Here is a 17,302-nt window from a genome sequence, read left to right as displayed (position 1 = left end):
CTTGTGCTATGCCTTCTGCTGTAAAATCTAAGAGGGCAAAAGCACAGGTCTCACTGCCATGGTGTGGAAAAGTACAGGAGCACCAATACCTGCTAGTCTCAAATACTTAGGAGTTTCCCAAAGGCACATCATGCCAGGGAAGTTCCAGCTCTGGGCATTTCATTGCCTTCTACCACAACTGCAGTGGTCCCCAATTACCCTCTGTTCTACTGGGTTCCCTTTTGCAGTCAGTATCCTCATCTTTACTCTTCCTGGCAGGTAATGTTCAGGCTGTTGCCCTGAGGGATATCTTTACCCAAGCCAGAAACCGGGACAACTTTCCTTCAATGCTGCAGCAGGAGGAGCCAGAGTGGGAAAAGCGCAGATCTGTCAACCTGTCAGAGCTCATTGACATTTACAGGTACAAGATGGACTTATCATCTTGCTCCTTCTGGGAGAGGAAGAGAAGGGTAGGCACTTATTAGTGCTCCTAGAGGGGGTTGCTTTTACTTCAATACTGCCCTTCTCTTCATTGTCCAGTTGACAACTGGGGAATACTGTGGGGAACCTGTCATTTCCTCCCTGTCCTCTGGTTGTCCTAGCCAAAGAAGTGCAGAGTATCGTAAAAGGGAGTCCTTAGCTTCTGCTGCTCCTTTTTCCTTTCTTCAGCCCCATATGCATTGCTGAAGGGAAAAAAAGAGGCACTCCCAGCTAGTGGAGTCTCTTTGGGAAGCTCAGTGTGTGTGGGCCTGGATTTCTCAGCTCATTCTTCTTTACTGCCAAACCGTGGGGCAGGCCTCGATGTGAATAAAGGGAGGGAGCAAATGTGAACTCACAAACTTCATGCTTTTTATAGTAACTCATGATATTCAGAAGACCCCATGTTTGAATTTAGTTCACTTAACTGAGGAGCCCACATGACTGGGGAAAAGATAGACTTCTCCAAGTATAGTTCTCATCTTTTGTAGGAATTGCCACAGGACAGGCAGCTAGTGCTGAGATGTGCAGATACAAGCCTTGATCTCCTCTGTTTTCCATTTGTGCCAGTGGGGGTGTTGACTTTCTGCAGACAGTGAAGACACCTGACACAAATTGCAGCAACCTGCTCATCACAACCAAAGAGAGCTTGATCCTGCTGAGAGGACAGGACCTGGAGCGCCGCTGGACCCTGGAGCTGCAGAATATCAGCAGGTTACTTGCTGGGAACATTTCTCTGTCCTATTTCTTCCTGTACCATTTCCCAACTTTCAGTTCTAAGCACATGTGTTCCTTAGAAAGCAATTGACAGTAATTCTCCAAGTCTGAAGAGGAGTCTCAGTACTGGAGGTATGTGTTGTTGAGCCAAGTGAGGAGGGCAGGGGGAGCAAGGAACAGATAACTGGGAACTTGAGCTGTGTGCTTGTGAATGATCACAAATAAGGGGCTTGATTCAGGTACCCAACACTGAAGTAATGGGAATAATGTGGCATTGAAATTTAGTGGATTACTGATGTGTGATTCAGCCCACTTGCTGTCCAGGGCTTCAGTGGAGGGGATCAGTTACATTAGTAATGTTAAAAATTTAGAGCAGGTGAATGAGTATGGCCCAGAGATCTTAATGTTCCTTGAAAGTTGAAAATGAGCATTTTGATGGCAGTCAGCATCTATACTAAATGTAAACCTTCAAATAATACTGCTCATCCTCTAATTTCACACATGGAAATTAAGTAATTTTCCAGATCTTGTGGGTTGGTAATAACCAGCAATTTCAGCACTCCCAGTATTAAATATTTGCAAAGGGCAGTTAGGCACAATTGAGGGAAATTACATGGGAAACAATTGCTTGCTCTAGTATTGAGAATAAGGAGAGCATCTCTCAGCTCTGTCTTACCCAACTGTCAAGAGCATAAATGGGAAGAAGGCACTGGAACTTCATTAAGGAAAAAAATTAAGGGTGTTCAGCTATCTCTGATATTCAGGTAATGTCCACATTCTTGAGTGCTGATGGGTGACATAAGCCACAACTTTAGGAATGAGTTATGGCTAGTTGATCATGCTGTGGGGAAAGGAAATGGACTAGACTAGTGTTTTGGGCCGAGAATCTGCAGACTTCTGAATGTGTCTGGCATCGAGTTTAAAGGGCAAGTGTGTGTGAAGTGACTAAGCAAAGCCACTTCATAGGTGCTGTAGAATCAGTTATACACAAGAAATTTCTAAATAGATGCAGCAATAAATTGGAATACACAGATCAAGAAGGGTTGAAAACCATTCTTTACTAGTATGGTTGAGGTTGGAATGCACCTCTGGAGATTTCCTAATCCCACCTACCTGCTCAAGGAGACTCTAGACAAGCTAGAGCAAATTACTCGGGGCTGTGTGCTGTCAGGTTTTAAATATCTCCGAGGACAGAGACTTCACAACATCTCTGGGCAGCTAGTATTCAAGGCTGCTGCTTTTTCCCATTCCTGACCTCCCAAGGGACAGAGTACAATACATGTAGAGGAGCTGGCAGATAGTCATTGAAAAATAATGAAAGCAATTCTTGTTCTAGGCTACTGTGCTAAAGTCCTGGACTACCTGTTTTCCCGGAGTTAAAAAGACAAAATTTACTGTACTGAATGTATTGTGGGCAAGCATTTAATTAAGAGGTTTGCTTGGATTTTTTTAGAACTTAAGTTCCACTTAAGCATCAAATTCAGGTTAGGGATGTTACCACAGAGTCAAACAGACTGAATTCCTTGTTAAAAAAAGCTTACAAAGCCAGCTATGAGCACTCCTTTTCCTGGGTAAACCTGCCCCAAGCACACCACTTCATCCAGGCAGACTGAGTCCACGCCTGTGGGAATAATTTCTGAGAAAACCAACATGGCTACTGCAGATGTGCTGCATTTCCAGATAACTTTTGACAAGATCCCTGGAAAACCATAAAGGAGAATCAGTAGTCATAAAACAAGGGCGAAGTTCAGAGACCATGAAATTGAGTAAGCAGTTGCAAATTGTGTTGTAAATGGATGTTTCAGATGAGAGAGGATTAATAGCAGGTTGCTGGGGGGATTACTGTTGGGCAGAATAATTACTAACCTTCTGGTTCATTTGAGCAAGTGCCCAGGGGATTTTTCACTTGATTGGTAGCATCCGATGTACTTACATTTGTGTGCATTCCATTTGTGGGATCTGCCACCGGCTGTGACCCATAAGGGCAGAGGCACCTTAGGAGATGTTTTGAGTTTGTGGTCATAGGATAAAATTGTCTGCTACTTCCTTTTGCTACTGGAGAGCTTTCAAGCTATAGGAGTATCTCGTGAGGCTGCCTTGAAGGCAACACCTGGTTGCCAGAGGTATCTGGCAAATGTAAAGCAAATGACATTGTTTGATGTCGTAAGTATAAAGTCAAGCCACTGTGGTGCTGTGGTATTACTGTTCAGGAACCATTCTGTCATGCATGTTTTAAAGGGGAAGATGGAAAAAATTGGGAAAAGGTCTGGAAAAAATGCTTTGGCATGGAAAATTTTAATTATTGAGTTTATATGATCAAAGAGAAGGCTGAGAGGTGAGTTCATAAGCGTGTGAAGGAAATAGAAGCTAACAGGCATAGCAAGAACAAGTGCCTTGGAGCAAAAGCCATTCATGTTCAGGAGAATGAAGATGCAGGAATGTTTCTTTGGGTGAAATTAATCATTAGAACTAACTGTCATGAAAAGTGATGAATTCATCTCATCAAAGATGAGGCAAAGCCAGCCTACTGATACCTGGTTAATTGGGTGAAATACAGAAATCTGTCATAAATAGGAGGAGGGAGGATATACTCTGATCCTGCCTTGCCATAAAATCTCTGGTTCTGTGAACTTTGTGGACTCAATTGTGCTTATTTAGAATTGTGCATCTAGCTGTGGTGAATTGAAGGAAGACAGAGGCAAGGCTTAGAAAGCCAAAAGCAAGGAATATGGTTAAAAAACAGTTATAATGAGAGATATTAATGTGTTATGTCACCCAGAAGGGAGAGGATGAGAAGGGACTTCATTTAACCTGCTTAAAGTCACCAAAAGGCTTGTAAACCTGCCAGCAGTAAGAATACAATACAAGAAATCATGGGCTGACAATTATGTTGAGTTTGTTAAGATCCATTTCACACAGCTAAAGGCAGCCTGGGAAATCCACTTTCTGCAGGAGGCCAAATGTGCCAGTGCATTTTGGAAGGGCTGGGTAATTTTATATAATTATAGCAACAACAGTACAGGTTCTCATGCAAAGGAAAGGATGATAGAGTAGTGTACAGGGCGATAAACAGATGTCTACACAGCCCATCAAGCAATGCCCCCCACACAGACAACTCTGAAGAATGGCTGAAAAGCGCCATGGGCCACTTTACCATTTTACACTTTTCTGATCCACCAACAAATGATTCCTGACAGTCACAATAGTTCTGAGTGAATGAAAGAACCTTATTTAGCCTGACAAATCCTGTCATTTTAATAGGCAGAATGGAGGATGAAGGCAGCTATTCTGCCTCCATTTGAAATTACTTTTTTTTACCACGGGGCTGAGTGTTTCTTTTTCCAAATTTACAGCCAGCCTGTACCAGGTTATTTTGGTGCTGACCAAACTCTGGACTTCATGCTGCAAGCACAGACTGGAGATGGGAACAAAAAGGTAAAACAGGTGAAGGCAGGGAGGGCAGTGGCAGCACAGGAGTGGGGTAGGCTGGGTAAAAAGCGACAAACATTCTCTGGCCCTTGCTTTTGCCCTCTCTTTGGCCGGCACTCCTTAGGGTGTGGACACAGGCCATGCCTCTGCAAGGGGGCTCTGCATATACCTCTGCCTTGGTATCCATTAATGCTCAATCTCTCCCTGCCTTGAGGTGGTGGTGATAGATGGCAAATCTGGCCTCCCTGTTTGGAACCAGGAACTTCCATGGCAGAGGCAACAACTCGATGCACTCTCAGTCATGACTTTGGACAAGAAGTCTGTTTTTCTCTTCTGGGCTGATGAAACCAAGCCTGTGTTACGAAGTTTGGTAAGCATGCATCTTTTCTTCACTTTGAGGTTTCTCTGTGGACCACATGCAATGTCTGTCTCTTATTCCTATTGTCATTGAACTTGAACCTAATATATGAGAAGGCTGTCAGGGACATCTCTTTCTTTGACATTCTGACTTCTCTGACCCTGAACACAGGAATTTTCATTTGCAAATTCTTCATTGTAAAGCTTTGTTGACAGAAATTTTGCATCCACAAACCCCAAAATTTGTGAATTTCATTTTTTCATGCAGCACTGGGGAGTTGTAACTGCAGATTTGTTCCCAGCCCAGAGTGCTCCTTCTGTCCATGCAGGCACACAGTTTGTCATTGAGACTCAAACTTCCAGACTGTAGCTTTGCCCATCAAGCTGCATATGACAGAGCTAGATTTCAACCTTATCAAAGAGAAATTGTAGAGCAAATTCTGTTTTAGGGAAAAAATGGTTTCAGGAGTTAATCTTTGTAAAACTACACGTTTTCATTCTTTAATCCATGTAAAAACAACACAGTGTCAGAAAACTTTATTTTTTTGACAAAGCTGGACTCCCCTTTGCTAACAGTTGTTATGTTTTTGTGTCTTTCATTCCGACAGCAACCTGGTCTCAGACCTGAGCGCCCAGGGCTGCACCACCTCTATCTTCTCCATCCTGTTTTTCCTACAGTCCTTCTGGACCTCACCAATGCAACAGACAAAGTCATTGCTTCAGCAGGTGAGTACAAATGGAGGAGAAACTACCTAGACTAGAAACAGAGAGAGAGAAGTAGCTGTGAGAAACAATGGGCTGCAGTTGTGCCTTTAAAGGGAGCACCAAAAGTACACCACACATAGCATGACAATGGGAAATAAGATTCATCTTCCTTCTGAAGGAGCATCGTGTCCACTCCCTACTTTGCAAATAAAACACCCACAAAGTTTCTTACATGTTTAAGCAATGGCAGGTTTAATGCATGTTCTACACCAGAGAAGTTGTGTTGCTTTCCATGGAGCTATTTTGAATTTAATGCTGTGCATAAAAAATCACTTTGTGACTTTTCTCTGTCACCTCAGATACACTTCTGCTTTTGTTGGTCATCTCCCGCTCTTTGGGATAGGAGCTGTTCTACTTCCTCTTTATTTTTGTAAGGGAGAATCAAAATATATAAGTGTGTTTTCAGGGAAAAGTAGATCTGGATTTAACATCTATACAAGATTGTACAGTCCCTGTTCAACTTTCTTGCTCTTTCTAAAGCAATTCAGCAAATAACCAGCCTCTTGTGCATGGGAGTGTGGGATAAAAGATCAGTTCATCCAGAACTAAGAGAAGTAGGCCAGGAAGTGTAGAAAAACTGCTGCATAGTAATAACATCTAATTGGACTTGAATCAAAAACACAGTTCAGGCAAGAACAAATAGAATACTATTGTTACAGGGTTTTTTTTTAGAAACTAGGATTTCTGAGGTCTGTACAGATCATTCTGCAGTCACTGGAGTCACCTGATTTGCCAGTGCTTTACAAATTTCCAGTTTTATAGAGGTAAAAAATAGCTACTAACAGGTGTGGGAAGGAGAGCTGAGAGTGAACTGTATTCTTGAAATATGCTCATATCCTATGTCAAGCCCAAAAACATAACCTGGAACCAAACCCTTCCATTTCTGATCTCTATTTCAGTTTCTATCCATGGAAAAATGTTAAAATAATATTCCCTTATCAACTAAAGTACATGGAATTGTAAAGTCAGACTGAATATGCTATCAGTCTCGTGGATATTTTGATTGAGTAAGGGCTATAACATTTCTTTTGGAAGAACCATAATCATTTCCTCCTCACCACTGTTTTCTTGCCCTTTTCTGATGGACCAGTTGGAATTAATGACCTCCAAAAGGATGCATTTCACATCACTGTGACAACAACTGCAACCTCTGAAAAGCAGCCAGGATTTCTGTCGGTCAGCAAGCTGGGCCTGAAGTGGGCCATGATGAGCCAGGGCCGAATGGTGTGGTTAAAGGACAGCAGGACTGCAAAAATCAGCCGTGGAGAAGTGAGGCGATTTCTGGCCCGGATGAAATTTGCTGACTTTCCTCAGAAGGTGAGATTGTGCAGGAATCCCTCATGAAATCCAGGCCTTTGAAAACATCTGATCTCTTCCCTACAGACACAGTTAAGGTGCTCTTTGGGTTGGAAGGAGACTGGTGGGATGCAAAATGACTGTTTGCAACATGACTGGCTGCCCCTTTGGGCATAAGATGGGCAGATTGTGATGCAAAGATGTACTTAGGCAGTTGAGCACAGCACAGGATCTTAGAAAGAAGCAGGGATGATGATCATAAGAGACTGAGAGACTTGCAGAGGGATCAGAGAGGTGGGACTGAGATCACTTGTTTTGACATGGGCAAGCAAGGGTCCTCCATATAGTGGTGCCCATGTTCTGTTGCTGACTTTACTTTTCCAGACTGGATGATAATAGATTTTGGCTTTAATGTTTGTTTGCCTTTCCTTCTTCAGCTCTAGCCTGGTGGTTCCTCAGATGTTGGTTGGACCTGTGGCCTGCACTGGGAATATAGGAAGCTGCTCTGTGTATCTTCAGGAAAATGGCTGTATAGAGGGAATGGGGTCTAAAAGCACTTCCCCTTTCTTCAGCTGTCTGGGGAATGCTGCTGGAGGCAGGTTTGTCCTAGGCAGACCTGTTCTGTACCAGAGAAACCTTGCTCAGCAACTCCCTCTCCGTGTGCTGTTCTTGCATGCTTCCTTCCAGGTAACACAGAAATGTGAATTTAGAAGTTATATACATATATATATAAAAATCAGGCTTTATATATATATGTGTTAATTTATACAATGTATGTATATTTTTTGTATGTTTAATTTATGAATGAGAATTAGGACACACCTTTTTATGTCCAGACAGTGTTCCCAAGCAGTCTAACAAGCTCTATGCCTAGAGTGAGCCATGATGAGTCAAGGCAAGTGGTGTGGCTAAAGGACACCCTTAATCTTTTTATTTTTGGAGAGAAGTCTCTGGCTCCTGCAGGTTTAGTCTTATCTACGACTTCTCCTGTGCTCTCAGCTCTCTTGTCCATGCTGTTGCCAGACTCACAAACAAGCTAGTTCTCTGGCTGAATTACCTGATCTAGAGAAAGATGGTCCCCACAGCATTTGCCAGCCCCTTACACTTGTGTCTTTCTTTCCCAGTTCCAAGTTCAGGACACCAAGTTCAGGCATATGTGGGTGATGTAGAAGTGAAAGGTTCACAGTTTATTTCTCTCCATCCTTAAAGTTTGTAAGAACCCACATTGTCACTGTAACATCAGACTGCAGTCCAATGGGCAGAATCTCCCTTTGCCAATGTATCACAGCCCCCTTGGGATAGGAGGCCCAGCAGATCCCAAATGTCACTGTAAAAGTCACTCAGTCTTGTCACAGAAAAGCTGATTCTTACGCTGCTGCCCCAGGGTTTAGAGGTTCAGAGACAGAACTAGAAAGCTTTTCTGTGCATTTTAACCCTATCCTGAGTTCAATATTGCCATTCCCTTGCCAGCCCAGCCCTGTGTGCAGCTCCAGGAGGAGCAAGCTACCCCTGGGACACATTTGTTCACAGTGTGTTAGGTGTGTTCCACTCTGTGTCCCAGAGTGTGCTATCATTCTCTGTTGCATTTGAATTTTCTTGTAGTAGAAAAGACCATATAAAAGTGAAACAGTTTGATGCCCTGGTAGTTCCCCACCAGTAGTTTAGGGCAACAATATAGGAACTCCTTTCCTAGTATGCCATTCTAAGCCTGGCCTTTGATATTAAACAGAGCCATGCTGAGATGAGGATTGCAAAGGACTTTTCTGTCTAGCACGTGCCCTTCCAGCCTCCCCACATTTCCCCATGAGTTATGAGGTGATAGCAGACTTTAACCCTCCTTCCAGATGGGCACATTAGCCATGGGTTAGCTCTCCTGGGCCCTTGACACCTCCCTTTGCTGTATCACCCTTTCCATCACCCCACATTTCTATATAAAGCTTCCAGGATAGCCCTTCAGGTTTAGCTGCAAGCCCCAAGGCTGGTCTTTGGGCCCTGATCTCCTAATGTCAGAGCTGTGAACAGTTTGTATATGTTTAATGGTATTTTTGTGTAAATAGCTTTGTATATATTAGCACAACTGTAGCAATGGCTCTAGGCCTGGCATTTTCCTCCAGACAGGGTTTAGTGTTTATAGTAGAGCTAGTGTCAGTTAACAGAGCTGCAGAATAGGACTGAAAGTGTGAGGACCAGTAACGTATGAGGGATTAAACAGGAGTGTTCCTTCCCTCCTGTCCAGCCACCACCTTGCTGGGAAAGGTGAATTGGCTGTTACCTAAGTAGTTACTTCTGAGATTCTTCCTGAGAGAACTGATATTCAAGAGCAGTGATGTTAGCTCCTCCTTAATGTGAATTCACCCTGCCCACACGCCCCCCCACCCCCACTGTGAATAAAGAGTCTGTCTGTATATTGTTGGAAAAATGTATTTGAACTGCAGTGAAACAAAATAAATACTATGTACAGTGTCATGTGTCATGTGAACCAGTGTTTCACCTTTGAGAGATTATGAGTTTGCTTGGGGTTCTGATTCAGGGGTTGTTTGCAATATTTTTACAATGGACAAAAAAGGAACAGATGAATAGAAGTAACATAAAAAGCAAAAGTCCTGCCAAATTCTTAATGGTTGTGAAGAAACAGTAAAAAGAGGCAGACAGCAAAGTAGCTCAGAATGGGAGATTTCTGGGCAAAAAGCAAGAAGGGAACATGTGGGAGTCATTACAGATAGGAGGGAGGAGGAGATGTCTGAAAGCTATCCCCTATTCCTACTGCAGCAGGACTTTTAATCTGGGGGCAGGGAGAAGAGTTTGGGCCTGGAAATTAAGAATAAGCAGGGTGTTCAGAGAGGGTGACAGCTGACCAATATGAACACTGATGGCCTTCACCATAGCACTGAACTGGAGGTGCTGATGGAAGGGCAATGTGACACCACCCAGCAGTGCAGTTTGCCATCTGGATGGTGCTGACTGTCTGTTCCCCAGAGCAATACTGGGATCAGGACATCTGACTCAACTCTGAAAGTGCTTGGAGACCAGCATGTCCCTCCAGTTTCACCCTTGTCAGAAGAGGGCACCCATCACACTGTATATGACCAGGGAGGACCCCCATACTTCTACTCTAGTTGCCCTGACCAAGTGCCTGCCTCCTCACTCCCTGTAGAGCCTGGAAGAGCTCCCCAAAACCTGCCAGTGGTGCCAGTGCTTGGTTCAGAGCTCTTGTTCCTCCCAAACCCCACTGCTCTGTCCCTGTACACTCATCCCTAACAGTGATCCTCCCCAATTGTCTGGCCCAAGACTTCATCCAGGTCCAGCTCTGGTTCCCTCTGGAGTATTTTCTGCTGCAGATCAGTGTAGAAGTCAACTCCCTCAGAGACTGAATGGAAGATCTTGCCTTTGGGCTCATAGTAGCTGCTTATTTGCTGTATGAAGCACTGGTGGTGCTGAGGGTGATCCTTGAGGGTCCCATCGTATCCCTTGATGTGGTTCCTTTTGAACTCCAGTATCGTCTTGGTGTAGGTATTGAGAGTGGTGACAGCAGAGGCCATGCAGCAGGTGAAGGAGGCCCAGGCCATGCTGCCAGAGACACACAGAAGAAGCACATGCTGTGAAAAGCCATGTAGGGTAAGGAACACCATGACACACCCCAATTCTCCCTGGTTTGCCAGGCAGAATCTACTGGGCACAGACATGAACTAGAGTGACTAAGGCTCATAGCATTACAGTTCTTAGGGGTTATCCCACCACAGGATTCTTCTTAGATAAGTGGGATAAACATTGGTCATCCCCATGACAGGGAAGGGAGTGACACAGGGAAAAGGGCAGCAGGAACATCTGTAACTGGTCAGAGCAAGGGAGCACAGCTTGGAAGCAAGTTCTGTATTGCTGGACGCTCAGTGTCTTACTGTGCATGAGGCTTGTCTACCTGAGTGTAACCAAATTGCCATTCTGGCATTTCATCTCCACGGGTGGCACAGGGCACTGGAGTGTTTGAAAATCAATGCGGTCATCATCAATACAGCATTGAAATTGAACCTGCACTTTCCATGGGCACCTGCAAGGCTCACCCAACTGTTTTTCAGGTCAGGTATGTCATGTCCACTGTGTTTGGCTGCTTTATCCTCTAGAGAAAGGCACACTGAGCCACCTGCTTTTCACAGCTCCTCTTCCTGGCTCACAAGTGACCCTGTGGTGTACTGCCTGCTTTCCCTCCTTCCTGCACATAGTATCTTCTTAAGATGGCCTTGGCCTCCAGTGAGCTGCCATTATAGGCTGGGCCAGCACTGGAGATGGTGTGGCTGCTGGCTGGGGGCTGAACTCTGCCCACATCTCTAGGCTTGGTGTTGGTGTTGCAGGAATAGGCCCTTTGGCCCAACACTGGTTAGTGAAGATGCCAAACCAGCATGCAACTTGTTAAAGCGGCAGAAAAACAAGGTGTGTTTGAAAGCATCATTACAAGTGTGACACTGGCTTCTGCACACAGGGAAGAGTTGAGACCAAACAGGGCAAACCAGCAGAGGGGCAAGCCTAATTAGTTAGCAAGGCTGAAGGCAATTCAGTTCAAGTGTGACCCCATTGTTTTCCCACTCCTTTGGTAACCATTCATTTAAGTAGCTCAGCCACCATTTATTAAAACAGGGTGAGGCAAAGACAGGAGATTAGTGGTAGGAGAATCTTGGTACACCTGTCTTTGGAACACACAGAAGGTCAAGACAGGAGGAGGAAGTAGGTGGCATGGCTGAAGCTCTAAAGGCTGGGGGTGAAGATGGCCTCAGAGCTCACATACTAGAATGCCCAGCCATAGTCCCATGTGTGTGGCCTCCAGTCCTCCGGTCCCAGATTAACTGTTGCCTGGAAGACTTGAGTGTACATCATGTGTGCCACCATCCCAAGGAGACCTGGGCACAAAGGACAAAGCAAAGAAGTTACAGCAGGAGCCAGAGCAGCATACTTCAGCCTTGAGTGGAAAAGCAGGCTCTCCAGTGCTGAGATTCCAAGACTACAGTAATACACTTACCTGACAGCACTGAGGAGACAGCAGCAAAGGCATTGAGCTTCATCCCACAGACAGGATTGCCAGTGTGCAGAATTTCCACCATCAGGAGGATGAAGCTGATGAGCAGCAAGCTGATGTACAGCATCTCTGATCCCAGTGACAGCCACAGAATTCCTGCCAGGAGTACAGGATGCAACCATGTTCAAGGAAGAGTACTCCCCTCTCTCAACCCAATCCTGAAAGGATGTCCTTTGGATAGAAGGGGACAAAGGAAAACAGCAAACACCCAAAAGCAATCTCCCCAGCCTGTGAGCAGGGGATCAATAGGTGCTGGAGGGGACAGAGTGCATGTCACAGAGGATGGCTTGGCTCCTCTAGCATGGCAGAGCTGAGGTGATCTAAAATGGCCTCTGTAAACAAGCCAGCACCATTCATAAACAGCAAGGAGGAAAGCAAAGGGAAAAAGACAGGGAAGCTGTTGACTGTTAGCATAAAATATAATGGTCATAGGTTGGCCATGAACACATCCAAACTCTAATCACAACAACAAAAGCAAACAACTTTTAACCTGGGACTCAACTATTTAAGAACTGTATGGTGCCTCCATGACTGTCTGGGACATGGCCTCTGGAATTCAGGAAGCCTCTTGCACCCCTGTATTTCTCACTGAAACCTCAATTAAAATGAAAGTGTGTTCCTTGGGGTTGATATCCAGCCAGGGCAGTAACACTGACTGCCCACCCTGCTCCTTAAACAGAGTGCAGGTACTTCCATGCTGGGATTTCGAGTGGGATTTAAGTGATACTAGAGTCCACAGCTGAGCTGAGTTCTACAGCTGTGCAGAAAGAACTGAAGGAGGATGAAGAAAGGCACTCTGTAATGCTGGGCTGTGGAAAAGCACAGGATCCACTGAGGAAGAAACATTATTCTGACAAATGAAGCAGCACTGTGAACACTACTGTTAGCAACTATTAATGGCTGTAGAGGAGATATTCAGCTGGGGAAAGGGAGTGCGAAGAAAACCCTCATTAATGTGGCACTGACTTGAATACTCAACATCATTAGTGCCATAGAGTCAACCAGCTCTTTAGCAGAAATAGATGAGCTGCATTCCCTGTTTAAAGGAGCTGGCTTGCTTGCTGCAGCACCATCAAGGAGAATATTTCACTAAAGGTCAAACTGTCAAAAGTATTCTGGAGGTTGCAGGCACCACAACATACACAGAGACCTCTGCATCATTTTCCTTGTGAGTCTAAGCTTCCCAGTGATGATGTGTAATTTGGTCTTGTAATGTTGCCTGTGTGTTGTGGAGCTGCTCTGCACACACCCAGCTCAGCCAGCCCATCCCACAGTCAGCAGTCACACCCCCTTGTGCAGTGCTAACCCAGCCATACAACGGCACCTGCACTGGTCATGTTAAGGTGATACTTTGTGCAGGAAGGGGTGAAAATGGTGCCTGCAAATCCCCAGCATTTATTACACCCTTGCTTTCAGGGTTTGAGTGCTGTGACAGGCTTTGCATCCCAGGCCTTTCCCTTCATATATGAACATCTTCTGAAATGACTTGTCTCCAGCCTGCATCTCAGGGAATAGTTAGCAAGCCCACACCAACTGAAAAGCCTTCATTAAGTAGAATCTCCGTAGCATATGTACACTTAGTACATATGTACGTCAAAGTATACTGAAGCTATCCACAGGGTGATTTGAAACATGTGACAATGACAGGAGGGATGATCTCTTCTACCCAAATGTAGTTTTGTATTTAATGAGGCAGGGACTTCACCTTGAAAGCGTAATTTTCAGATATCCTGTTCACTTACCACAAAGTAAGAGGTGATTCAGCTTCCAGATTCACGGTATTAGGCCCCAAAACTGAAGCACTGAGTTAACATGTAGCCTGTGTAGGAGGGGCTGCCCTGAGGCTGCATCCATCCTCTTCCCCTTTACTACAGCAAGATGACAACTCCAGACCTGGCAACTCACAACATGAGAGAAATCCCACCTCATACTGGAGGGAATCTGAGGTTTCCAGCACTGACTTCACAAATGGCAGTGGTTTATGCAAGCATCTGGGAGGAAATCTTTGCTCCTTTAGCAACCAGAAGGACAGGATTTCTTACCTGGCTCTTTGGGGACCCACCCTGCTGTCCCCATACAGGCAAAATGCTCCAGGTCCCTGTCCCTAGGAGGCACACTGTACAGCTACAGTGAAATAGAGGGATTTGCTCTTACCTCTCTCTGCTGGTGGTGAAAGCTCAATAAAGCTGCGGCATTTCTCTTCTGAAACACAAAACCAAAGCTTTGAGTTTATTATAAAACAATGCAGGGAACACAGGGGAAAAGAGAATCTCTTCATCTCACTCTCTTTTCAGTGCATACATCTATTCATCCCTGAATCCACCCATCAGACCTTCTCACCTCCAGTCTTTTTCTATCTTTCCAGACCTTCACTGAGGCAAACGATTGGGAGGCAGCATTTTCCTGCAAAACTAGAAATTACCTTTTCAGAAAAAAAAAGCTTCAGCAATTTGTAAATCTTTCTAGCCTCTGTTGAATATAAAAATCTGTTGCTACTCATTCACAACATTACTGATGATCAGGTTTATTAAGGGTGTAGCTTGTAACAGACTGCAGATCCATCACTTCTGCTGAATTCCCACACACCCTAATCTCAGAAGAGCATTTCTAGCACTGCTTCTCAAAGAAAAAAGCAAAAAAAGAACTTCCCAAGTGAAATACTTTGTGACAGAGATGCAAGTCCCCCTTCTGTGGCAGAGACTCATACAGAAATATGGTCCTTGGTCCTCACATTTTAGGCATGCTATTTCAACAAATTGTGTTAATATTTGCTTTGGCAAACTACTGTCTCAGCTGAGGGTCCATCATTATTATCTGTAAGCCTCTGTCCCTGCATACTGCATTACTGCATTTGAGGGTCCTCTCCTCCACTTGGCACAGTATTTTCTCCCTGACTTTTCCGCTTCATGTAAGAATCTAATTTTCTTAATTTCTATCCCCAGTTCTAATCTTTCCAAATCTCCTGTGCTACTTCTGTCATCCACAGCTCTCAGGATGCTACCCAGTTTAGTGCCATCTGCGGTTCTCATTAACTTGCAATTTGCTCCTTCACCTAGAACTTTAATGAGGATATTCAGTAATGGCTCATCTAAACTGATCCTGCGATTAGCCTGAAAATGAAATCCTTTCTCCAGCTCAACTCAAACTCCTTTTGTTCAGAGTAGTCCCTTCTTTGTTGTTTTTGTTGTCTATGCAGTTCCTTCAAAGATGCACTACTGTGGGTGGGTGATTTACAGGAAGCAGGAGGCTGAGACTGACTGTGCTTCTATCCCGTGCTCTATCCCGTGTTCTGCTGTGATCCAGATGTTACATACTTTCTCTGTTCCTTCAGGCACTGGGGTTATTCCAGGACTGCCCAGTGAACAGAAAAGTTGTTTAGAGAAATCAGTTGAGGGATGTAGTTTCATTCCCACAAGCATCATGGAAACACAACCCAACCCAAGCCAGTCATGAATAAACACATCTCCTTCCACAGCCCTTCTGGAAATGCTCATAACAAAAAGCAGCCCACTTGTGAGGACATGAGAGTTTCAAGCACATTGCCTTCTGCTCTAACCCCTCCTTCTGTCTGCTTTTCTTCACTAGTTATTTATTTTCAAACTGACAGACACAGAGATGAAAAATACTATACTGGAAGGATGGCTTGGTTAAAGAAGGTGAGACATTTGTACTTGGGCAGAGCTGAAGGGAGGGTGGTGGGCTCAGGGGAATGGCCCTGGTGAAAGCGACTTCCATCACTCTATTTTTAGATACAAATCTCTGTGTTGGCCACCTTCTGGGTTAGTTCTGATCCTTGATGTGTGTGCCATGCAGTAAAGGGCATCTGAGCACTGCAGAGCACCCACCTGTGCTGGCATGGCACAGGATTCAGCAGAAGAACTTGAGCAGGTCTGGGCATAAACAAGTCAAGGGTGAAGGGAAGCACCAAAGGGTTCTAGTACAGGTTGCACAACCAGTCCCTGGCACTTCAGGATTTACAGTGTCAGTCCCACATGGTCAAAAATCACTAATGAAACCTGTCACAATATCACAAAACTTAAAAGCAATTACAATATTGCAGCTCTAATCCTTAGGTTAATTTACGTCCTAGCTTTAGTTCCTTTGGGTTCAGATCCTCCAGGTTTTCTCTGTATCTATAAGGTAGTAATTCCCTTTCTCTGTTTTATTTATTTAGTTTTTTTAAGGAAAGCCCAGTCTCTGTTTAATAACACTAAACTACCCAGTTGGATGATTTAAGAACACCAACTATTGTAGTCCTCACAGTGATAGCTAAAAATTATAATCTGCATAAAATCACTGTACTTAGATTTCTGAGAGGACATCACAAATTTACTGAAGAGCACGAAGTAAGCTGTGTATAGGAATGGAGATAGGGGGAAAAGGAAAGGAGGCTCATGGAAATTCCCATCAGGATGAACAGTGCTATCATAAGGTCATTGTCACCACCACCATCACTTGCACTTCACAGGCCCTGTTCCTGACCAAAGGGCACACCAGAGACAACCACTCTCCATTTCCCTGATCTGTGAACACTCCAGTGAAGAACAGAAATATATTGACTGCACCAGTGCCCAGGGCTGATACCCTCTAGGAAAAGGAAGAATACTTTTCTCCCACGTGTTCTCAGCCTTCTACCTTTCAATTTCAAACTTCTGTGGAGTAAATACAAGGCAACAAGTTGTGGCTGCCTGAGCAAAACACTACCTGGCCCCTCCATGCTCTCTTCACAGGAAAGCCACATCCCTGTGTGGAAGTATCTGAAGGCAAAGCGGTCATCCCCAGTCTCCCAGCTGTAGTGCACTGTGTCCTCAGAGGAAACATTGCTCGTGTCTGCATCAGATGGCATGGGCACACCCACACACTGGGAGGCTTTGCTCTTCCCACACAAAGGCTTGGGTACTTTCTGGGTCCCAGTGCACCAGTAGCTGCCCAGCAAGGCTGTGGTGGAGAGGGTGAGAGCCAGCAGGTTGAGGATGACAGCCAGGAAAGTACGGCGCAATGGCAGTCCCTTCAGCAGCTCCATCTGCAACACACAAATGGGAGACACCATCATACCAGCCACTTGTCCCACACAGCCTCAGGAATCCCACCTTCTCCCAACATGCAGCTGTGGGGAGGGGTTATGAGCACTCTGCCCTCCTCACAACATCCCAACAGCTCACCCAGCATGGAAGAAAGCTGAAAGCCAGGGCAGTGGACCTGGTCAGCTTCAACCAT

The 17,302-nt window shown here is 44.9% G+C and overlaps 2 protein-coding genes across 2 annotated transcripts in view; one reads left to right on the top strand and one right to left on the bottom strand.

Annotated features, from left to right (window-relative positions):
* The window catches only part of FAM234B (family with sequence similarity 234 member B), a 22,602-nt gene extending 13,116 nt beyond the window's left edge, over positions 1-9,486 (top strand). The window contains exons 7-13 of the mRNA XM_066549710.1: positions 259-400; positions 1,027-1,170; positions 4,527-4,608; positions 4,817-4,972; positions 5,568-5,685; positions 6,815-7,041; positions 7,458-9,486. Coding sequence (XP_066405807.1) covers positions 259-400; positions 1,027-1,170; positions 4,527-4,608; positions 4,817-4,972; positions 5,568-5,685; positions 6,815-7,041; positions 7,458-7,463 — 875 coding nt within the window. The 3' untranslated portion in view covers positions 7,464-9,486. The remainder of the gene's footprint in view (positions 1-258; positions 401-1,026; positions 1,171-4,526; positions 4,609-4,816; positions 4,973-5,567; positions 5,686-6,814; positions 7,042-7,457) is intronic.
* GSG1 (germ cell associated 1) lies at positions 9,432-17,302 on the bottom strand. Its single transcript, XM_066549711.1, is given in 7 exon segments — positions 9,432-10,587; positions 11,798-11,909; positions 12,029-12,181; positions 14,240-14,287; positions 16,790-17,108; positions 17,248-17,263; positions 17,265-17,302. Coding segments are annotated over 7 exon segments (999 nt in total). The 3' UTR covers positions 9,432-10,274.

This window comes from Molothrus aeneus, chromosome 5 (assembly GCF_037042795.1).
Source record: "Molothrus aeneus isolate 106 chromosome 5, BPBGC_Maene_1.0, whole genome shotgun sequence".
Classification (NCBI taxonomy): domain Eukaryota; kingdom Metazoa; phylum Chordata; class Aves; order Passeriformes; family Icteridae; genus Molothrus; species Molothrus aeneus.
This window is presented reverse-complemented; position numbering and strand designations above follow the sequence as displayed.